Source organism: Anopheles maculipalpis, chromosome 2RL (assembly GCF_943734695.1).
Source record: "Anopheles maculipalpis chromosome 2RL, idAnoMacuDA_375_x, whole genome shotgun sequence".
Taxonomy (NCBI): domain Eukaryota; kingdom Metazoa; phylum Arthropoda; class Insecta; order Diptera; family Culicidae; genus Anopheles; species Anopheles maculipalpis.
The window spans coordinates 91,981,220-92,005,573 of NC_064871.1; the positions used below are offsets into that span (position 1 = coordinate 91,981,220).

Sequence of the window (24,354 nt, forward strand, 5' to 3'; positions counted from 1 at the left end):
GCGGCTCAAGTAGCGGCTCAAGCTTTGCTCAAGATGAAGTCAAACATTTACCCAGCGTATCATCCTTACCGAGGTGCGTTCAGGTGACGCTTACGGACAACGCGGCGATAGAATGACTTAATGGCAAATATGTAACATTCCTCGGCACGAATTCCAGCTGGCAGCGTACCGTCGGTCGCGTAGCACCTTGTTTTAATGTGTCTTTTTATTGGTGGACTTTATACGCCACTTTATGTTGGTATGCCCGCCGAAGTAGTCGGCTAATGGTAGTAAAATTATGCATTAAATTAAAAACTAATTTCGAGAGCAGATCCTGCCTAAAGCGTTGGTTGCAATATTTGCTCCAATTTTTATGACACAAAGCTACCTGTGAGTACCTTGGAATCAATGTTCAAGTACCACCGCCAACGTAATGTTGAATTGTTTCCATTTAACTTAATGAGTAGTGTAGTTCCACCACTAACATTAACCATGAGCATACGGCCGAGAGTCGCAGTGCTCGTAGCGTATTAGTCATGCGGCACACCAACCAAGCATAACCCAGAATTCTACCAATCTATTGTGTTTTGGTGTGCTTTGGTTTCGACATATCGAGCGGTGTATTCATTCCACCGGCAATAGCAGGGGCGGTTTTACCATACTCGGTCTCGGTTAGCTTTGTGACAGAGTGGAATTAGCTATTTTCGAGTATTCACGACGCAAGCTACGGGACATGGGACGTTTGAATTGTTTGGCCGTGCCTCAAAGCCTGTTCGATCGTGTTTGAATCGGTAAACGGTTGCGTAGGTGTCTTCACCACCTTGAGGCAAAGTGGCGAGGATATCTACCAGTTCCATCTAACCACCTTGCGCCAGAGAGAATAGTTAGATTCTTCTATCAACATTTTCAAAACAGCAAAAAATAGTATTAGTAGTGAATCGAATTCCTGCATATTCTGAGACAAGCTTCTGACTGGACTGTGCTAGTGAACACCTGCGTGGTAGTTGATGCCGATCTTCAGCGTATGTGCAAAATACGTCATTCACATTTCTTTAAAAAATATCTTTTCTATTATGATTTCACCAGTCGCGTGTTTCTTGTTCAGCAATCTCGTCACCATCTTAATGTGCTTCCGTCCGACTCATTAATCATAAGCGCATGTGTGTTTGTGTGTGGGCTTCCCGTATAGTTCAGTTGGTTGGTAGAGGATTAAATCATCACCCACAGAACCGGCGTTACCGACGAGTGAATTGAAGTGTTTGAAGCCCACCAACAGGAAGAGATAGCAGGCAAACCCAAAGTTTGAAGTGTTTTCGCGAAAAGTAAGAGCGCTCTGTGATATATCTGATCTTCAATGGTGAGCTTAGTGAGTACGCCATGAATGTACGGGATACTAGTGGGACGACAGTGTTCAGCAATCGGATGGCACTGCATCAACAGCAGCTTCCGCATGCGGGAGAAACAAAACTAGTGCCAAGAATATCACCTCATCATAATCCATCGACCATGGGTCAAAACGTTGGTGAAAACGGTGTCAAGCGTTCGATGCCACCGGTCACGGACGCTGGACTGGTGGGCGGTGGCGTAGTGATGCGTAATCGGGTGATCGATCTGGATAAGAATCGCATCAAGTGCAACCGGAACCGGATCTGGTCACGGCCCTCAAGTTTCTTGAGTTTCTTCAAACAATCGCTCAGTTCCACGAACGGGACGGCAGCAAGTTCGTCGAGTTATAGTGAAAATGGTCATAAAAGCTCAAGGAGCAATGTGTCCGCTGCGAACGAAGTTTCGCATTCCTCATCTACTAATGTGACGTGTGGTGATGGTGGTCAGTCGACGGTGGACAGTGTTGACACGAAACTAGCCGCGCCATCTACCGTTGGAGGTGCGCAGCGACTCGATCTGAACATGATCCGCAAGCTGGAGGAGGAGATTTACAAGCGTGGCCGTGAGCAGCGGCCCGATGCGGAAGCGAAAGATTTTCACGAGTTTTATTTCAACAGTCGCAGACATTCTGGTGGCGAGCGTAAGACCTTTTCCAGCGACACGTCCGCCTTCAATGGGGACAATCATCGGGCGGTTCTGCTGGTGGATCCGAACGCACTCGAACCGATCCTATTGAAGCGCCCACTCAGCACGGACGAAGCGCGACTGATGAGCGATGAGGCAACGACCGATCCGGCCAAAGGTCCCGCAGATCAACCGGTGTTGTTGCATCATCAAGGAACAGGAGGAGGTAACAAATCGATCATCATTGTCGATAACTCGGAATACTATCCGGTGCTGATGCGGTACGACATCAACGCGCACGAGATCGACCGCCAGCAGCAACAGCAGCAGCAGTTTCGTCGCAATAGGACAGAAATGCTTAAAATAGACACCACAACACCTCCTCCTGTGGCGCAGCGTAAGAGCTCATCGGTCGCCAGTAGTGTTGCGCCAGCCAAGCGTCCGTCTAGGACGGACAGTGCAACGTCACCGACTACCACCACTGCCGGGGATTTCCCGATGAAAAGTGACGAAAAGTTGTCATCGTTCGGTTCCTCCCTATCGTCCTCTTTAAGTGGGGCGACGACATCGTCGAGTGTGGAACCACTGGCACCACACGTCTTGAGGGATTCTACCGAATCGAACAGCTCCGTTCCAAAACATCGTCCACCGCTAATGACACCCTACGTCCCGGTAGCGGGCGGCAGTTCGGGTGGCAGCGGTGGTCGAGGCAAGAAACAGCTGCAACAACGAACGGCAAATCTATTCCAACGCTTTCTTCAGCATCGCCGCAGTCTCAACCTTTCGGTGCGCCGCAAACGGTTCCGACCTACGCACGAATGTGCTCATTTCAAGAACACGGAAGTCCCACTTGGACGAGCTCACTGGGCGGATGTCATCCTCGCTAGTCCGGCGACTAGTAGCAATGCTAGGTCCACCGGCAACAAGGTGAAATTCGAGTATCTCAAACGTATGGCCCGGTACGATTGTGAAGCTGGAATGACAAATGGTGGTTACGGGCGGCACGCTAACATTCGGACAACCGGGTCTGTTGTGCGACGGCGAACCGCGAGTGAACCTGATTTGGTTTCACGACAGAATTGGAAAAGCGATGGCTTTGTTCAGCATCTGCAACATCACCATCGGACGCTGTACTGGAGCACCGGGGACCTGGGCAGTCTCGGGAGGATGATGGAGCATGGGAAGAACTTTGAAAACATTTTCGATAGTACGAGCGACAACCTTTCCGCCCGACTGTCGGCTGCTGTGATGTCCAGTTCAAGTTCCTCCTCGGTACCGCTATCGGGATCGGGTTCGCTTTCTTCCTCAACTACGGCTTCGTCGATGGGTAGCACTTCTAGTCAGCGAATGCTGCAACGTCGTCTAGCAAGTGCTCTATTGAAGTCCACACAGCAGCATCACTATCAGTCGAATAACAGCAAGCCACCATTATCGAGTTCTTCGATTGGAAATTCTGGTTCCTCAAATTCATCCTCATCCCTCGGGGTTTCGTCCGGACCGTCCGGGAACGGTGGTAACTTCCTGCGCAAAAAATCCTCCTCCTTCCGGGGCGTGCTCAGGCGCTCAAACACGCCGGACGTGGTGAATACTTGGGTGTATCGCAAAAGGTAAAATGGGATGGGTGTTTGAAAAACTGGTACGCATGAAAATGGGGTCATTTGGAAATTAGTCAAACGAGGCTGACATAAATATACCTGCAAGCACGATTAAATGTGTTCACTTCTCCAAACTTTATGGACTTTCGATGTTCCCTCCAACTCCCATCGGGAGTTCCTGGTGCTCTGTTTGCTGTAGGGTTTTGGTTTCACTTTCATCACAAAACTTGCCCAACTTCGCGACAGAACAATATTGCCCCATTTTTATGTTCCCCCAGCGGACGGTACACATATAGTCTCGAGTGTCGGGGCAGATTATTTTGGATGTCATTCTTTCTTTGAGGAAAACAAGCGGGAAACATCATTTTCATCACACTACGAGGAGTTGACATCTATAGAGCCGGATGCTGTGTCACATGGTGGCAGTAGAACTGCGTCTTATGCTCTGTATTGCCCAAAGACGTGAACAGACTCACCCTTTCTCTAGTCGTCGCCAATTTGACAGGTTTATTTGTGCCAACTAAGCAGATGGTAGAAATCAATTTTCTACCTCAAACATTGCCAGATCAACTGATTGAGAGAGAAGTCGGGTGCACTGTTGGTTCCTGATAGCTGGCTGGTTAATCTCACAAAGCGTGTTGAAACGATAAGTCTTAAATAGCCTTTTTTTACACTGCGGTTAGGCTGTGAAATGGGTCACGACACTTTATATTGTTGCATCGTCTCGATTTGATGATTACTTTATTGCAATTTGAGGGGGTGCGTTCAACCCCGAATCGTCGAATCGTATCTTCCTCCCCCTCCGGGAATTGTTTACCCTAGCTGATGTGACATCGTTTTCCTTCGACGATAATAATAATAATCCCTCAGGTTATTGAGCGCGTTGGCGAGAGACAAATAGGCTTGCACTAATAACTCGTGTTGATCATAGGAGAAAGTTCGTGGTGGGTTTAAAACTATGGTCGGAAAATGTCTGTGTTGAATAACGCAACGCACAATGCAACGCGTAGTTTGATCATAGCTTCTAGGCTTATCTGGTAAATTACATTTAGACAATCAAATTTCGAACACATTTTCGGCTCATTTTACACAATAGGATTATATTTTTACTATCACTGAACGGTGTCGACTCCCAACTCCCAAAACCATTTCTTACGGTGGAATGCTTTCGAAAACAGTTTTGGCACGTAGAAAGCCTTCACATGCCACACGTAGATTGTTTGCTGCGCACTTCAGCGGGTGCGCGTCAGGTTCCGCCGAACGCCACAGGTTCCTACCTACTCTCGGCGATCTGTCTACGATCAGCGATTGAAAAGGACCGAACAACCGACTGTTTCGTTCAGGGACTTAACGGATGGCGTTAAGGAGATCTGCATAGCAGTGAGGCAATAAAAAAAGTAAAAAAAAAAGATTACACCGCCAACACGCCAAATTGAAATGATCCAGCCTGTAGCAGAAGTAGTAGTACGACCCTACCAAAGGTGACACCATTTTCAGGCCCTTCCCACGGGTATGTACGGATGGAAAGATTCAATACGGCAATGAACAAAAAAAAAACACACAACACAGAATGAAACAAAAAACGCCAAACTAGCGAAAGAAGACTCGTGCATGCAAAACATACAGTGGAGGCTGGCTACCGAGACACCCCAGACAGTGGTACCCCTAAGATCCGTAGGTATAGGTTAGTGTCTCCCGTTCGTGGTCGTCATATTGCCGCGTGCAGTGTGAGTTGTGATACCGCGCGGAGGGACCCGTTTTTTTTTTGTGTGTTTGTGCCCACCAGTATGTCCCACGACGGACTTGCCGGACCGGTGTTGTTGCAAAATATGGAGCTAATCAAGATCGGTTTGCTTTGCATGCAGTGTGTCCGTGGGTTTCGCCCAATTTCCGTTTCGCTTCGTAAGGCGCGACACAAAACCTGGTCTACCCGAGGTGTCACTTGTCACGTTGTAGCAACTTGGTGAAGCCTCCACAACACGCACGCTTGTTGAAGAAGCGTAGCGTCAAATTCTTCCCGAAGGAGAGATTATACTGATCGCGATAAGCGAAGTTAGAAGGGAGCCTAATGCAATGTCTGCAAACGATCAGCTACATTATTGGATTCCTGTTGACGTGAAGGTGATAATGAGGCATAAGGGAATACGGAAAGGTTAGGAATTTTCCACACTGGCTGCTGTTCCCTCCCCCCCGAGCCTTCCCTCCGAAGTGGTCAGTTGTGGATAGCTTGTCGCAGTAGTTTGCGTACACGGAGCGCCTCGGGAGTCAAATTTCCTTGGCAAGGTGCAACACATTGCTCAAGACACACTACACCTGACAGGGAACTACGGATTGACAAATCGACGTACGAATGGAATGTTGGTGCGATGTATCCAACTTCGATTTGTTTTGAGAAGTACATACAGAGACCCAAACTTATCATTAGCAATTAATCTTTTTAAGAGGTCGTCCATGTAAACAGCAACAAGATATTCGGCAACTTGCAGGTTACTCATTCAGAAATAATAATAAACATCGCAATAGAAATATGACACTCCCTCCTGTCTACACATGACTCTTCGTATCTGGAATATCCGCAGGGTGTTTTGTGTGCGCCAGAACCAACTAATATAGATCTGCAACTGCTCCACTGGTATATGTTTGTTATTTCGACCCAAATCACGCTATGGCGCTCGATGGCTGCATTTGGCTGCATTTCGATTCACGGTGGTTGATAAACTCGAAGGTGGATGTGTGTACATTGGGTATTATTATGACCACCTGGATCGTTTCACACGGAGCTAGATTTATTGGGTACCGATCGTGTCCGATCGGTCGAAGTTCGATTAATTAATATTTATGACATTCTGGGTCGTATGGCGATTATCATCCACCATCTGCAAGCACTGTGGCGAGTGTGTCCTCCGTGTTGGTAATGTTTGGTCATCGCCATTCGCCTTCGAAAATGTGCTGGCAAGCGATATTCCCGAAACTGCTGAATTAGTCTTCTTTTTCTGAAAGGGTTGCCGTCGCCCAACATTGCTTACTTGCTGGCGTGAAATTTGATCGCACGCTTTACGCCGTGTACCGATCGGATACGTAATGAGCAGAAAAAGAAAACCTTCGCCCGATCGTTGATTCGCGCCCTGAAACGGCAATTAGTGTCCAATCAATGGTACGACTTTTATTGGGCTGTGTGGTAAAATATTCCCTTTTTGGCACATACGAATGGTTCTCCTGCGTCCCAAAACTCTCGCCACACGCCCCCCCACCCTGTCGATGGTGAATGCGAATGTGCGAAGCGTGGGAGAGAGGTAATATTGCACTACGTTAACCTTGCCGCCTTTTTTCCTTATCGTTCAAAAGGCACGTATCATTGCCCTGTAAATTAGTCAGACAGTTAATAAGCGATTCAATCCAAAACCGGCGCCCGGAAGTTTTCTAACATTCTGCCAGTTTGGAGTTGTGATCTTTTTGTCCGGTGTGTCCGATAAGAAAGGGTTATAATTATCGGCTCTATGGGATATTAGATAAAACTTCAGTAGATGTCTATCTGTCTAATGAATACTGACGTATAATTTTTCTCCATTTTTTGTTCTTCTCTCCACAGCTACGATGGCTCTGGAAACGGTTTAGGAGAGCCCCCGTATCACCGGGGGCACGGTAGTCCACACGCCTCGCCATCGCGGTACTCCTACAACAACACTGCCAAAAGCCCACTGCAACATTGGCGTACGTCTAGCGCCGGTGCGTCCGACTTCAAACGCAACTCACGTCTCCGCAGTTCCGCGAACGCAGCGGTGCCTGGTGTGACCGGACAACATCAACATCATCATCATCACAACATGGTCGATCTGAATGTGCCCCGTGGTCATTCGCCACACTTCAGCCCATCCCGACAGACGAGTAAGTATTTGCTGAGCGTTAGAAATTAAAACAGATTTGTCCGCAATCCATGTTCCCGTCGTAGACGAAATTCATAGAATGATAGAGTGTTGGCAAACGTTTGTAGCATTGCAAAAATTCCTTGCTCCCTGATCAGCTAGTCGAGAAGCCTCATGATCGATTTGTGTGCTTGAGGTCTCATTTCCATCTTTTATGTCCTGTGTAAGGTTCAATTGATCCGTCTAGAATGTGAATTATCTATAACTATAACTCCTGTTAATTGGATTACTGGTGGAGTTACAATTAAACAATTAACCATCGTCTAAACGATAGGCATCGCGTGCATCTACCACACCCGGTAGAATATTTATACGCACAACAATTAAACACAACTGAATGATTATTATAATCCATTTATATTGAAGCAAGCACATAAAACTAGTGCGTAGCACATTGCAAAAGTTGTCTCCTTATCCACTGTTTTTATCATCTATCGCAGTGAAAACTTTCATTAACAGCACCTGACAAGTGTTTTCACGCTCCATCCGACGACGGGCTTATGGCAAACCCCGGGTGCGGAGCCGGAGCCTCGGTGGAAGCGTAATTAAGTACGCACCACCAACGTTCCCATGTGCCTTTTTTTCATCCTCTTCCATTACTCCAGTTCGTTGGCGTGGAGCCAGCGATAAACGTTAGATAAACCCACCGACAGCTAATTTGTTTCATTCGCAAAAGTTAATGCGCCTTGTTGTTCAAGGTTTTACCCTAGTGCACCACCCATACGGCATCATGTGGCTGCTTCGACATACGATCGACGGGAGCTTGTTGGGTTGGCCCCATAGGCTCTTGCCTCTTGCTGCTTTACGCATCCTGTTTGCAGCGGCCGTTGTCATTGCAGCGATCGAGCGCTTGTAGAAGTAATTAATCTTACGGGTATAGCAAGCTTGATCTGTTGCGGGTCTACTAGCAGGTAGCGGACCGATGCAGACTCATTGCATATTTCATACGGCCGGCACCCTCCCAGGTCTGCCACCCAATGACAGGATACGACCGAGAGTTCATTTTTCATTCTCAGGTTGCAACGAAAAAAGACACCAGTACAACAGCAAAACTCAAAGACCTCCTCCTGCTGATTTCGTTTTGCTTGACCGTTTAACGCACTGTTGTGGCAGTGCAGTTGTATGTCACGGCGTAGTGGCCGATTGTCATCCCATGTCGTACCATTATTCATTCTTCGGCTTCTTCTGCCTCTTTACAGCACAAACTGGGGACACGCAAACGCTGCATGTCTACCTACCGAACCATGGCTTCCGGATGATACGCTTCGACGAGGCATCGGATGTGCGGCAGATTATCAACCTGATCGTGGGATGGATGTCGCCCGGCCAGAAGCCAAATCCGCAGAGCTATGCGCTACGGTTGCGCCACATGCTTACCAAAGAGGTCCTATGGATGCCGCCGGACACTTCGATGACGCAGGTGATGGCACACATCTTCAATCCATCGTGCAGCAATGCCGATTGTCCCAACGTGGACAAAAGTACGATCGCCAAGCGTATGCAGCAGAAAACAAGTGGTGCGGTCGGGCATGCGAATAGCGTATGGAAGGCGGAACTACGCGTCCGCTACATACCGAAAAATCTGAAGGAACTGTATGAGCGTGACCGTACCACCTGTCACTTTTACTTCGATCAGGTCAAGCAGGACTACATCCAGTCAAACGTACCGAACATTGATCCAGAGATTGCGGTCCAGCTGTGCTGTCTCGGCATTCGGCACTACTACAAAGACACTAACCATACCTCGAACGACCGGAAGCAGCATCTCGACTACATCGAGAAGGAGATGGGCTTCGGCAACTTCATACCGAAATCTGTGATAGATACCATTAAACAGAAGAATCTGAAAAAGCAAATCCAGGCTGGGTACAAGAAGGTGTACAGCTACAGCGAGATGGAGTACATGCTCAAGTTTTTCGATCTCCTTCGCACACAGTACACCTTCGATCAGGAACAGTTCAATGTGCAGCTGAGCAGCAGCTGGAACATTCGTGTCGATCTCATCATCGGACCGCACGTCGGTATTTCGTACTCGGTAAATCCACAAGCGCCACCAACGAAGGTGACCGATTTCGAGAGTATCGAGCGAATCACCACCAGCATTCTGCCAACATCACTCACCAAGAGCGATCACCAGGGTGTCGCGGGTAGTGGCAGAGGTGCGAGGGGAAAGGACCAGCCAGATCTGACGAGCTCATGCGGAAGTAACTCATCTACCGGCGATGGTGACAAGAGCAAGAAAGATGGCAAGAAAGGTTCGTCGTCAAGTTCTTCCGGCAGCAGTCAGTGTGCCTGTGGAGAGATAAAGACACAGCTTCGAATCCGTGTTAACGGCAACAGTGAGGATCTAGCGATCACGTGTGATGGCATCAAGACTTCCGAAAGTATAGCCGATCTAGTCGATGGTTACTGTAGATTATTTAACAATAACGATAACAGTCTGTGGGATCGTACCGTGGTACCAAAGGTAGGTGGGGCAGGTTCTGCCACACCGCCCACAAATAACAGTGCGACTAATTCGCTCGAAAAAAGTCAGCTCAAGAAAAGTCTCACCGAGTCACAGACATCGTCCTGCGATAGGCATGGTTCACGATCGTCCAGTGCGGATCGTCTGAACGGTGGCAGCAGTGAGCAGTGCGACATGAGTTCTTCAACTGCTGGACTGCAACAGCAGCTACCAAAACCAACCTTGAACGAGGATTATGCGGAGCTTGGTATGTGTGATGAGGAAGGTGACTATTCTACACCGGCCGCTCGCGATTATGAGCTCGATCGGACGCAGATAACGTTGAACGAAATCATCGGTGTTGGTCAGTTTGGTGATGTGCACATTGGTACCTGCCGCTTGCCAAACAAATCCACTCTAGTTAGCAAGTTGAATCAATCACTAACGTCCGAGTTCGACGAGTACTCCCAGATGGTGATGGACAATGGAAATGCGGATGCGCAGAAGACTGGCATTATTCAGGTGGCGGTGAAGACATGCAAACCGGACGCAGACACAACGACGTCCGAGAAATTCCTGCAAGAAGCATGTAAGTTGCGCTAAACTAATCGAGTGATACAGAAATTCATCCGCGATATTGATGTACTTTACTATTTCCTATTTTTATTTTAGACATTATGAAGAAGTTCGAGCATCCGCACATCATTAAACTCATCGGCATATCCAGTGGTCCACCTATTTGGATCGTCATGGAACTTGCCCGTCACGGAGAACTTCGAGCGTATTTGAAGAAGAATGGTCCCAAGTAAGTGTTACTTCTTTTTGCCTTTCTTTGCTTTCTCACCTTCTTTGGGGGGCGATTTTTCTACCGCATTTGAAGCCTTAGAAGGAAGTTCCTTTGGAAGTTTGGATGTGGGAATCGGTGCGTTGAGAAATCCTACCGGACCAGCTTGATGGATTCGATAGCGTCTCTTCTGGCCTGCCACCGGCAGTGGATCATAGTTGATCCGGCTACGCAAAAATGTATTTCCACGCAATCCTGTCAATTTCTCGAATTGTTCTCCATATCCCCAAACGCAAACTTCCGTAGGTCCTAGCCGTGTGGTTCGATTCTTTTTGAAGTTAAAGTTAGGATACGGATTTTGTCCTGCTACGAGTTTTTCCTCGAAAAAGCAACAACTGTCTTCAGGATAATAACGCGCCATTGAAGTTCGTTAATTTATGGGATATTGTTGTCTACTTCACAGACTTAAGCTTGGTACACTCCTGCTCTACTCCTACCAACTATCGACGGCACTCAGCTATCTGGAATCGAAGAAGTTCGTACACCGTGATATTGCCGCCCGTAACGTTCTGGTCAGCTCTCCAACTTGTATTAAGGTATGTGACGAATAAATTCACTTCAAATTTTGACGAACTCAAAATAGTTTATGTTTCTACCTTAAATTTTGAACCAACTTTAAATTGAGAAGAAGACGATGGTTACATGGATGCAATATCTTTTTCATTTTTGTTGCAGCTTGCCGATTTTGGACTTTCAAGATGGGTTGAAGATCAATCGTACTACACCTCCACCAAAGGGATGCTTCCGATCAAGTGGATGGCGCCGGAATCGATCAACTTCCGCCGTTTTACAACCGCTAGTGATGTGTGGATGTTTGGTGAGTTTCTAGGAGCTGTTGATTTAAACTAGGTTTTTTTATAAATGCATTTTTTATGATTTTTTATTGATTCTTTATAAATGCTTTCAGGCGTCTGCACGTGGGAGATACTCATGCTTGGCATCAAACCATTCCAAGGTGTAAAGAATTGTGATGTTATCGGCAAGTTGGAAAACGGTGAACGTCTTCCGCTGCCTCCGAACTGTCCACCGCGGCTGTACTCGCTGATGTCACAGTGCTGGTCGCTGGAACCGCACAAGCGGCCCAACTTTAAAAATGTCAAGGAAACGCTCTAGTGAGTAATCTGCTTTGAAAATTCTCAAAAATGGCAATTACTTATGTTTGTTGGTTTGCCTATTTTTAGTGAAATTCTGATGGAAGAACGACATAGCGATTGTGAAACGATGCGCCGTGAGAATCGGCGTGTGGCAGCGATGTCTTGGGGTGCTGGAGATGATATGGCACCACCCAAGCCTGCCCGAGGACCTACAATGGGAGGTGAGTTTGATGCTCTTGAATGTTTAATCCTTGTACAATTAACACTTTTTCTTATCCATTTTGCAGGCGACGGTCCCCTTGTGCCGGGCGCACCCCAAACCTACATCGTTGCTCGCGATCCGACCGTGCTGGCAGCGCTGATGCGCGAAAACGAACAGCGGGGCATCAACCCGTCGTCCTACACGACACCGGCCTCGGTATTTAACACACTAGCCGTAGACTTAGATCCTAACGCACCACCAAACAATACTGATAATAGCCAAATTGCCAAAGAGATCGCTGTCGCTAACCTACCGTTGAAAACCGTCCCCCTACCCGTGACCGAATTGCATAAGCTAGATCCCACCATCGACGAAGCAACTGCCGCTGCCAATGTCGCCGCTGCAGCTGCCGTTGCTTCTGATGGGGCAACCGAATCGATGCCACTGTCACAGCAGCAGCAGCAGCAACCGGGTGGTACATTCGAAGAATGCAACCAAAACCCATACGGCGGCGGTGTTGGTGGGGATGCATCCGCTACGGATGGTGGTATTAGCAGCGCCATCGAGATGCTTCAACCAAAGAACACAGACACGCTGGAACGCTATAAAAATCCGCAAGATATTCTTGTACTGTCCGCTAATAACAACATCATTCATTCCATGTCGCAAAGTTCATCCTTCGCCCTTGCCCCATCCGGTTCCCAAATGCTTTCCTCCTCGGCCACTTCCGCGAATCCCTCGGTTGCCGGTTCCCTTCATCAGCCACATCCGGGTGCATCCGGGGTTGGGTATCCCGTGCCGTGCGAAATCATCAACGCACTTACCCAGCAAACCCACTCGATTGAACCAACCTACAAAGCGATCCAGCAGGGCAAAGGTGCCACCGGTGGTGGCGCTCTGCAGGCAAACCTAAATCCCCAACTGATGAACAATAATTTCATGCATTCGAACGCTCAACAGCAGCAACAGCAGCACCAAACGCAACAACCGTACTACCCGCAGGGTAACTCTATCGTGACGTATCAGCAGTATCACGCTCAGCAGCAACAGCAGCAAGCACTCGCCGCTGAATACTACCAACATCAACATCAGCAGCAGCAACATCAACAACAGCAACAACAACAGTATGTTATCCAGCAATCTCAACCTCAGCAACAACAAGTTCCCGGCAACTATATAGCGTACAATGCTGCTCCAGTTCAGACTATCCCACCCAGTGGTGCACAGTATCCACAGCCAGCGTTCGTAAAATCTCCCCAACAAGAAGATCAACCTGGTGGAGCAAAATCACGCAGTCTGGAACGCAACGTTGGACAAAACATTGTGTCAGCGTATGCCGCACGCATCAACTCGCTGGAACGAACGCGCCAGATGAGTATGGAGTACGGAAACTCTGTTAAAGCGATGCGTTCGAACTCTCTCACCCGCCAGTACAGTGGCGGCAATCAATCGGATCTCTATCCAGCCGTTGGACACGGGGTACGCTCATCCAGCTTGGAGCGGGGCGCTCAAATGGTAAACAACTCGGGTGTTGGTAATAATGGTGGAGGCTTCATGAACCGCATGGGAAGTCTCGAGCGTAATCAACAGTCAGCATCCCAATCGATTTTCCTCAATTCGATGAAAGGTGGCAGTCTGGAGCGTAATCAATCCGCTGCCATCGTTAACGATATGATGAACAGCAAGATCGCTTACAAAGGTGGTAGTCTGGAGCGCAATCAGCACATTCTATTGACGCGTTCGGGTTCGGCAGTTGGAAGTCTGGAGCGTAATATGCCGTTCCAGAACTATCGTAGCCCGGTAGCGGCTGCCCCGAAAGAGCAGGAACCGTTCCAGGAGGAGATTTACGATTTTGGTGGAGTGAATGTAAAGTCTTGTGCTTCGATCGCGCTGAAGAAGAGTGTTGAGAAGGGTATGCTTCCACCGAGCTCGTTAGCTGTTTCACCTGGCATACCGGCGAATGCTGGTGCCAACTTTGCTCTACCACCACCGTACAGTTCGGCTAGCAAGCAGCAACAGGCAGCAGCCAATCAGCAATTGCAAGGTACACCGCAGCGTGCGATCTGGGGTGGTTCCAATACCGGAAGTGTTGGAATGCATCAGCAGATGTACATGCAACAGTCACAGGTTCAACCAGGAGGAGGAGGAGGTCCAGGAATGGGCCCAATCATTGGAATTGCTTCGTCCCAGCAGGTTCAGATCCCAATGAAGATATCCCATAGCCAACCGGTTCAAGCGCATCCAGTGCAACAGCAGCAACAGCAACATCAACATCAACAAATGCTTGATCATAACCAGCAACAGCAACAACCAGCGCAGGTGTCTATCGGATTCTCTACTCTGTTTTATCAGTCTTCTACCACCTGTGGAATGACCAATATTGCTAAAAGATACATTTGTTTTTCGTTGGTTTTGTTCGTTTTGTTTTTAGCAATTGGATTTTTTCTCTTTCTTTTCGAGCTCCGCGTAATGCTTTTCCCATCATCATCCTCATCATTTTATTATACGTTTTTTATGTGTGATTTTTTGGTCTAATATTATTGTATTTAACCTTATTAGGCGTTTATGTTTCTGTTCTTTGTTTGTTGTGTTTTCGATGGTAGCTACCTAGTGCTACCATTTTATTTTCGTTTTCTCTCTCTTTGTTTTGTTCCATTCTGACAAACCTTCTTTTCTTTTGGTTTTAAACGTAAAATCATTAGCATGTGGTTAGCAATGTTTTGTTTGTTATTTAGAGATTTTTTCCGTATCAGTATTCTTTCGGTTTTAGCTGGTTTTAGTCGTAAATTTTGCACTTTATTTTACATTAAGAACACTTTCATCTTACACAAAATGTTTTTCTAGTTGCAGGAAACACAACAACAGCTCGAGGAGAAACTACGCAAACAGCAACAAGAGAGTGAAATCGATTCCAAATGGTTACAGCAGGAGGAGAACAATCTCAAGAAGCGGTTGAGTTTAATTACTGCTAATGCCGCTAGCATGTCACTCGATCAACAGACGGCGGCAGCAGGCCCGATGATGGAGGGTAGCACACCGCCCATCAACGGTGGTGGTTCATCGCTGTCCGGGAGCTACCATTCACAGCAGAGTCCACACTTTTCGCCACAAAACACAATGTCTGGGCCGCAAAGCTTGGGCGATCACTATCCTACCACACCGAACACGAGCGATTCAAGGTAAGGCAGCTTTTCTTCTTCTTGGCCGTAAGGTCATGCCGGCCATCGAATGGCTTTAATTAAAATTAAAATTCTTTAATAAAGTTTAATAAAAAATTTAAATTCTTAATAAAAATTCAATTCTTAATAATAATACAAAATTAAAAATTTTCTTGTTTAATTAAAATTCTTTTCGTCCCTCACTAGACCTCACACACCAGGATCTGGTGGCGGTGGCAGTGGCAGTGGTGGCATGATCAAATCCAAAAGCTCATCCATGGAGCGCTGCACCACGCCACAGTCCAGCGATGAGAAGTTTGCGGTGAAAAAGGTGGAACCAACCAAAACGATGCCACTCGATCGGACGAACGATATGGTGTACAACGCGACGACAAGTGTGGTGAAATCCATCATGGCGCTCAGCCAGGGTGTGGACCGAGCACAAGCGGCAGAATATTTGAATCTGGTGCGAAATGTGGGCTTTGAATTGCGCGATCTGCTAGGTGCGGTCGATCAGCTGTCGGCCAGTTTCCCTCCACAACGCTACAAGTAAGGGCTGATGTTATTTGTTGTCATTATGGCGAACAGGTTATAATTCTTTTATTTGTAATCTTTTTTTTCTCTCCACACAGGGAAGTAGAGATGGCACACAAAGTATTATCCAAAGACATGTATGAACTAGTTACGGCCATGCGGCTAGCACAGCAGTACAGCGAAACGACACTGGATGCCGAGTATCGCAAGTACGTGCGCACGAAAGAGTCTCATATTAGTATTTCGTACTAAAAATTATAATTTCTTACCACCAACAGAAGTATGCTGTCCGCAGCTCATGTACTAGCAATGGATGCCAAAAACCTGCTCGACGTCGTCGATTCTATACGCGTGCGCTATCCAAACCTCTTCCCGCAGCAGCAGGCGCAGCAGCAACCGAGCGCACCCTCAAGTCCAACGCAACGCCAACAACACACAGTCCATCCGTCCAACACCCAGCCCCCCATGTTTGCCCAACAGCAACATTCGTTCGATCAATCGCAACTGCTGATGATGGGCGAATGTTATCAAAATCTTCAACCAAAGCAACCGATGCTGGCACACAGCTCACCACCGACGTCGCTCACACATTCCTACGACCCATCGGCTCCAGTCGGCCAATCTGGGATGATGATGCTACCTGGCACCGGGTATCAACAGCAGAGCGGAATCTACGATAATGAGTGCATCATCAGCAGCCAACAACAGCAGCAATCCACTGATGGTGGTAAGCTCAAGAAACCTTTAATTGCTGCCAAACCACCGTCAGTCGTTGCGATGGCTTCGGTCAAGCTAAAACCCGCTGCAACGGTACCGATCGATGTTCCCGGCAGCACCACCACCACGGATGGGAATAGTGGTGAGCTGTACTCAAACTCACCGACGTCCCAGATGAGTCCGAATGGTTCGTCGGTCCAGCTAAACGCCGCAGACATTAAACTACCCGATCCCGTTTCGTGTACGATCGTGCAGGAAAATCTACTTGCCGCCAACAATCAAAAGGTAATGGCCACGAATAAGCTAGGTGGTTAGAATTCGAAGCAGTGCGTAATTTATGGACGCCCCCCCTAAGCGTGTGAAGGGTATTTAGGAGATTCTTTCTCGAAAATAAATATAGCAAAATGAACGTTTGCGAACGCGGAAGTGACGATAATGTGGCACGTGAAGGAAGTATAACACTCGAATGTACTTGAAAAATTACGCAAAACAACAGCATTAAGAAGCGGATCAAAAGGTAAGCAGTAAATAGGAATTTTATTGCTGCAAAGTAGGTTGCAATTATAGTTCCAGCAACAATGCAATAGAGTGAGCTAGAGCGAGAGAGAGAAAGGAAAAGGAAAATACGGTCAAGTTCTGCTCGCTAGTGTGTGTGTGTGTAGGCTACAGTCCGATCAGTATGCGTACAAGTATATGCTAGAAGATAAAGCATCATTTTATTTTAATGTAGCTCCGGAAACAAAGGGGTAAAGTTGATGACCATGATAATAAGACAACAATGGAAAAGTTTATAATAAAAAAAAGAAAAGAGATGATGTACACATATAGACACAATTTAAAATCAAGCCTCTAATACACATTCAGTTTGACCATTAAAGTCGTTTGGATAGGTTCTGCTTAGAAGTAGTTTGACGGATTACGCTAAATCTAGTTAAAAAAGCCTTTTTTTTACTAGTGGTGGAGTGTTCAAATTTTTAGGCAAATTTGAGTATTTAAATTATACATCATGTTTAATTTCTTTGAGTGTTCCAAATTAAAAATTCTATCATTTTTACACACAAAATAGAAAAATAGAAGAAACGTCGACCATTCCCCTTCTTTAAAATGGACCATACTTGCGATGGAATTGTTTCCATAACTAATAACAACTACCACCACCAACAGAAAGGAAAAGATCAAAAAGACTTATAAAACAATCAGCAATACACACACCCAACACAGAACGGTGCGTGCAACTTAGAATGGTTAGAAGACTTTTTATCACAAGTTTTCCTACCACTTTCTTCATTTTGGATTGATTTTCCCGGTGTTTTTTTGTGTGTGCGTACGTGTTATTGAAGCACACTTATTGTGTGTTATTATCCTATCTAAGATTTCGAAAGACCTTTTTACACAGTGTAAGTAGCCGCCGCGGAAAGAATATTTGCTGTAAAAACTGTAAAAGATTCGGTTTGTGTTATTTTGCTTTGCGTCTTTAAACTGATCCCATAAATGTAACATCCATAATGCGAGCTTTTGTTTTACTTTTAATCTTTAGCATAACAATTAGTGCATTAATTCTAATCCAAGCCCATTTGAGGGTTCTTATTTATTGTCTACAAATCACTCATACAAAAATGTATCTGTATATTCAAATTATTCGGTTAACGATATTATGTACTACGCGTGAGTGTGTAATTTGGTTTGTGTCACTTTAACTGGTACTAAAACTAATCCGCTAATCCGCTACTCAGAAACACACATACAAAAAAAAAAAGTTGAATAAAACAACACGATCAAAGCTACTTTACCGCATACCAGCCGTGGAAGCAGTTTATAAACATTCCACACAAAAAATATAGTCAATGATGTGCGCTGCGCTTTTCGAATTGCTGCATTTAATAACGCTTTAACGGCGCATAGAAAATCGCATTGCGAACTAGCTTTTGGAACTATCCCGAACCTATCTTAACCCATTTTCAAATAAAAGCCTAACAAAAGTAGCAGCTGTAAATAGAGTCGAAGGAGGGAAAAATGAAAAAAATTATGAGCTATGGAATTAACGAGCAAAGAGTTTTCTGTTTTTGTGTGGGTTTGTGTTGTCTAAGAAAAAAAGAAACCAGAACGTAACCTCACTAAGTTACTTACTCTATCCTTTTTCGCGGGTGGTACATCTTAAATGGAATCAAAACATCATCAATAGAAGCAAAGAAACAAAAAGTTAACGTAATGCTTGATGAAAACAATAACTAAAAAGCTACTAAACATAAACTTTAGGATGTGCTCTGTAACAGGAGCGTAACAGTTGTAGTTGTACATCATAAGAAGCAAAATACTAAAAGTGTTTTCCCGTGTACTCCTTCTTGCATGATGAAAATTAACAAGCAGGGCATATACGCTGACTGTACCGTATAACTAAATCCTTTTTTCTCTCCATCGGACATGGGCAGTTATTAAACAGAAACGTTGCAACTCATCTACCGCCATGTCCAAGCGCCATTTTCCTTCGGTCCCTCTCTATAGTTCCGTTTATTTGTTTAGTTTTTTGTAGACCGCAAATTGGTGGACATTTATCCAGGAAAATAAAACCAACGCATCAGAAATTTATTAAATTCTTACTTATTATACTTATACTTACTTACTTACTTACATACAAGAGTCTTATAAATAACAGGGGAATATTTTAAATCGTTTCTTTCGCAGGATTATATAAGATATACGTATATCCCTGTTTTTGAAAATAGGTAAGTACTGTAACTGGCTAAAAAAGGGTGGAAATGATCGATATCACACGAATTAAATTATCAGAGTTGCACAATACGGGTTCCAAGATCCGGGTTTAATCCGAAATTATTGATAATGGGCCAGTATAACCCAGAAATCGAGGGTTGGGATGCTGATTTGAGAGAATCCATTCTAGATAGGTTTGCTTGCAGATTTTTGGTAACAGGAGAGTATGCAAATGAGCTGGACACATCCTGTTGCTGATGATCAATTATTGTCTTCATTAAATGCATCGAAAGAACTATCAACAGCATTCTAAAGAACGCTTGATTCCTTGGATTCTACGAATATTACCTTTATTCTCTCGTGTCCTAAATAGAAACCTCTGCTTTATCTCTGTTTTTATTACCTTTTTAGCTTAGTTAGTTTCCAATTCTGTTCGCCAGCAATTGAGTAAATGACTTCAAATAACATCAAAGATAACTTAACTATTAATGCCTGCTACAAAAATTCCAATGTGATGGCATCATCGCTCGTTTACTGGACCTGCTCATTTTTTACCATAGAACCAGTTTTAACAGTTCACAGAATTGTTGGGAATTCCTCTCCCCACAAGGTAATTACATTGACAAACAGACCAAGCGTGTTGTTCGGTCAATGGCTCGAACTGTGGGCTAGGTCATGAACAGCCTGCAGAAACGTAACCCGACCGGCTACAGAGGTGTGCATGTTGTTATTAAGAGTGGTGAAAAGACCCATCCAACGGTATGCCGGACGCCAGCATCGGACCAGGAATGGCCGAGTTATCGCTGATTTTCCACAAGAGTGTTTTGGTTTTTCCTCAATAACTGGGCGAAGGGGTGGAGGTATCGCTTTGAGGTGTTGTACAAAAAGATGCGCGGCCCAAAGGCGCATCCAACGGTATGCCGGACGCCAGAATCGAACCAGGAATGACCGAGTTATCGCCGATTTTCTACGGGAATGTTTTGGTTTTTCCTCAATAACTGGGCGAAGGGGTGGAGGGATCGCTTTGAGGTGTTCTACAAAAAGATGCGCGGCCCAAAGGCGCATCTAACGGTATGCCGGACGCCAGGATCGGACCAGGAATGGCCGAGTTATCGTCGATTTTCCACGGGAATGTTTTAGTTTTTCCTCAATAACTGGGCGAAGGGGTGGAGGGATCGCTTTGAGGTGTTCTACAAAAAGATGCGCGGCCCAAAGGCGCATCCAACGGTATGCCGGACGCCAAGATCGAACCAGGAATGGCCGAGTTATCGCCGATTTTCCACGGGAATGCTGCTGGCGGAATTTCCCGGAAATACCTGGAAAATCCTCCTTAATCCCATTCGATATCAAAAATCACGTTTTGGAGGTATTTTAAACGATTTTTAATGAACGGAATAAAAATGAGAGGAAATTACTTAAAATTGAAGGAAAAGTTTAAATTGTGCCGCCAAAAATTCGTCTTGTCGGAAAGAAATTATTTTCCAACCCGTTTTTAAAATTTCCATTTGCTACCTCCTCGGATTCATGCTCTCCTGTTACTCCTGGTCGGATTTTGCCGCATCAAAATTGGCCAAATTTCGGCCGAAAATCTGCCACCGGGAGCGACTTGTAGTAACAGGAGAACATGTTTCCGAGGAGGTAGCTCGGGTCGGCCGAAAAATCGAAAATCCAATCTTAACATCCAAAATCAGTTTTAAAATCTCGAGGCAAAAATTTTAGTTGAATTTCAAACTTAAAATTTCCAACCCAAATTTAAAACTGACTTTGGATTTTAAAACTGATTTTGGAAATTTGGCCGATCCGAGCTACCTCCACGAAATCATGCTCTCCTGTTACTCCTGGTCGGATTTTTGTGGAAAAAATCTGGAAATTTTGGGCAAATATCCGGAAATTTTTAAGCGGCAAAATTCAACCAGGAGTAACAGGAGAGCATGAATCCGAGGAGGTAGCAAATGGAAATTTTAAAAACCGATTGGAAAATAATTTCTCTCCGACAAGACAAATATTTGGCGGCACATTTTAAACTTTTTCTCCAATTTTAAGTAATTTCCGCTCATTTTTGTTTCGTTCATTAAAAATCGTTTAAAATACCTCCAAAACGTGATTTTTATTATCGAATGGGATTAAGGAGGATTTTCCAGGTACTCCCGGGAAATTCCACCATCAGCATTCCCGTGGAAAATCGGTGATAACTCGGCCATTCCTGGTCTGATCCTGGCGTCCGGCATACTGTTGGATGCGTCTTTGGGCCGCACTACTTTTTGCAGAACACCTCAACCCGATCCCTCCACCCCATCACCTAGTTATATCGGAAAAACCAAAACATTCCCGTGGAAAATCGGCGATAACTCGGTCATTCCTGGTCCAATGCTGGCGTCCGGCATACCGTTGCATGGGTCTTTAAGCCGTCCACCTTTTTGTAGAACACCTCAACCCGATCCCTCCACCCCCTCACCTAGTTATTGAGGAAAAACCAAAACATTCCCGTGGAAAATCGACGATAACTTGGCCATTCCTGGTCCGATGCTGGCGTCCGGCATACTGTTGCATGGGTCTTTAAGCCGTCCACCTTTTTGTAGAACACCTCAACCCGATCCCTCCACCCCCTCACCTAGTTATTGAGGAAAAACCAAAACATTCCCGTGGAAAATCGACGATAACTCGGCCATTCCTGGTCCGATCCTGGCGTCCGGCATACCGTTGCATGGGTCTTTAAGCCGTCCACCTTTTTGTAGAACACCTCAACCCGATCCCTCCACCCCCTCACCTAGTTATTGAGGAAAAACCAAAACATTCCCGTGGAAAATCGACGATAGCTCGGCCATTCCTGGTCCGATCCTGGCGTCCGGCATACCGTTGGATGGGTCTTTAAGCTGTCCACCTTTTTGTAGAACATCTCCACCCAATACCTCCATCCCTTCACCTAGTTATTGAGGAAAAACCAAAACATTCCCGTGGAAAATCGACGATAACTCGGCCATTCCTGGTTCGATGCTGTCGTCCGGCATACCGATAGATGCGTCATTGAACTGGCCACCTTTTTGTAGAACACCTCAACCCGATCCTTCAACCCCCTCACCTAGTAATTGAGGAAAAACCAAAACATTCCCGTGGAAAATCGACGATAACTCGGCCATTCCTGGTCCGATGCTGGCATCCGGCATACCGTTGGATGGATCTTTAAGCCGTCCACCTTTTTGTAGAACACCTCAACCCGATCCCTCCACCCCCTCACCTAGTTATTGAGGAAAAACCAAAACATTCCCGTGGAAAATCGACGATAACTCGGCCATTCCTGGTCCGATCCTGGCGTCCGGCATACCGTTGCATGGGTCTTTAAGCCGTCCACCTTTTTGTAGAACACCTCAACCCGATCCCTCCACCCCCTCACCTAGTTATTGAGGAAAAACCAAAACATTCCCGTGGAAAATCGACGATAGCTCGGCCATTCCTGGTCCGATCCTGGCGTCCGGCATACCGTTGCATGGGTCTTTAAGCCGTCCACCTTTTTGTAGAACATCTCCACCCAATACCTCCATCCCTTCACCTAGTTATTGAGGAAAAACCAAAACATTCCCGTGGAAAATCGACGATAACTCGGTCATTCCTGGTTCGATGCTGTCGTCCGGCATACCGATAGATGCGTCATTGAACTGGCCACCTTTTTGTAGAACACCTCAACCCGATCCTTCAACCCCCTCACCTAGTAATTGAGGAAAAACCAAAACATTCCCGTGGAAAATCGACGATAACTCGGCCATTCCTGGTCCGATGCTGTCGTCCGGCATACCGTTGGATGGATCTTTAAGCCGTCCACCTTTTTGTAGAACACCTCAACCCGATCCCTCCACCCCCTCACCTAGTTATTGAGGAAAAACCAAAACATTCCCGTGGAAAATCGACGATAACTCGGCCATTCCTGGTCCGATCCTGGCGTCCGGCATACCGTTGCATGGGTCTTTAAGCCGTCCACCTTTTTGTAGAACATCTCAACCCGATCCCTCCACCCCCTCACCTAGTTATTGAGGAAAAACCAAAACATTCCCGTGGAAAATCGACGATAGCTCGGCCATTCCTGGTCCGATCCTGGCGTCCGGCATACCGTTGGATGGGTCTTTAAGCTGTCCACCTTTTTGTAGAACATCTCCACCCAATACCTCCACCCCTTCGCCCAGTTATTGAGGAAAAACCAAAACATTCCCGTGGAAAATCGACGATAACTCGGCCATTCCTGGTTCGATGCTGTCGTCCGGCATACCGATAGATGCGTCATTGAACTGGCCACCTTTTTGTAGAACACCTCAACCCGATCCTTCAACCCCCTCACCTAGTAATTGAGGAAAAACCAAAACATTCCCGTGGAAAATCGACGATAACTCGGCCATTCCTGGTCCGATCCTGGCGTCCGGCATACCGTTGCATGGATCTTTAAGCTGTCCACCTTTTTGTAGAACACCTCAACCCGATCCCTCCACCCCCTCACCTAGTTATTGAGGAAAAACCAAAACATTCCCGTGGAAAATCGACGATAGCTCGGCCATTCCTGGTCCGATCCTGGCGTCCGGCATACCGTTGGATGGGTCTTTAAGCTGTCCACCTTTTTGTAGAACATCTCCACCCAATACCTCCATCCCTTCACCTAGTTATTGAGGAAAAACCAAAACATTCCCGTGGAAAATCGACGATAACTCGGCCATTCCTGGTTCGATGCTGTCGTCCGGCATACCGATAGATGCGTCATTGAACTGGCCACCTTTTTGTAGAACACCTCAACCCGATCCTTCAACCCCCTCACCTAGTAATTGAGGAAAAACCAAAACATTCCCGTGGAAAATCGACGATAACTCGGCCATTCCTGGTCCGATGCTGGCATCCGGCATACCGTTGGATGGATCTTTAAGCCGTCCACCTTTTTGTAGAACACCTCAACCCGATCCCTCCACCCCCTCACCTAGTTATTGAGGAAAAACCAAAACATTCCCGTGGAAAATCGACGATAACTCGGCCATTCCTGGTCCGATCCTGGCGTCCGGCATACCGTTGCATGGGTCTTTAAGCCGTCCACCTTTTTGTAGAACACCTCAACCCGATCCCTCCACCCCCTCACCTAGTTATTGAGGAAAAACCAAAACATTCCCGTGGA

The 24,354-nt window shown here is 46.3% G+C and overlaps 1 protein-coding gene across 2 annotated transcripts; it reads left to right on the plus strand.

The window, feature by feature from the left end:
- Positions 1 to 1,356: 1,356 nt before the first annotated feature.
- LOC126567727 (uncharacterized) lies at positions 1,357 to 16,817 on the plus strand. 2 transcript variants are annotated; one of them, XM_050223995.1, is made up of 14 exons: positions 1,357 to 3,596; positions 7,174 to 7,469; positions 8,707 to 10,542; positions 10,626 to 10,758; positions 11,201 to 11,333; positions 11,473 to 11,614; positions 11,705 to 11,909; positions 11,979 to 12,112; positions 12,179 to 12,309; positions 13,054 to 14,412; positions 14,938 to 15,272; positions 15,459 to 15,800; positions 15,884 to 15,994; positions 16,064 to 16,817. In XM_050223995.1, the coding sequence occupies exons 1-14, from the start codon at positions 1,357 to 1,359 to the stop codon at positions 16,815 to 16,817; spliced, it is 8,151 nt and encodes a 2,716-aa protein (XP_050079952.1). The 2 variants fall into 2 exon arrangements, with proteins under 2 accessions (XP_050079952.1, XP_050079951.1); XM_050223994.1 differs by lacking the exon at positions 13,054 to 14,412.
- Positions 16,818 to 24,354: the final 7,537 nt, after the last annotated feature.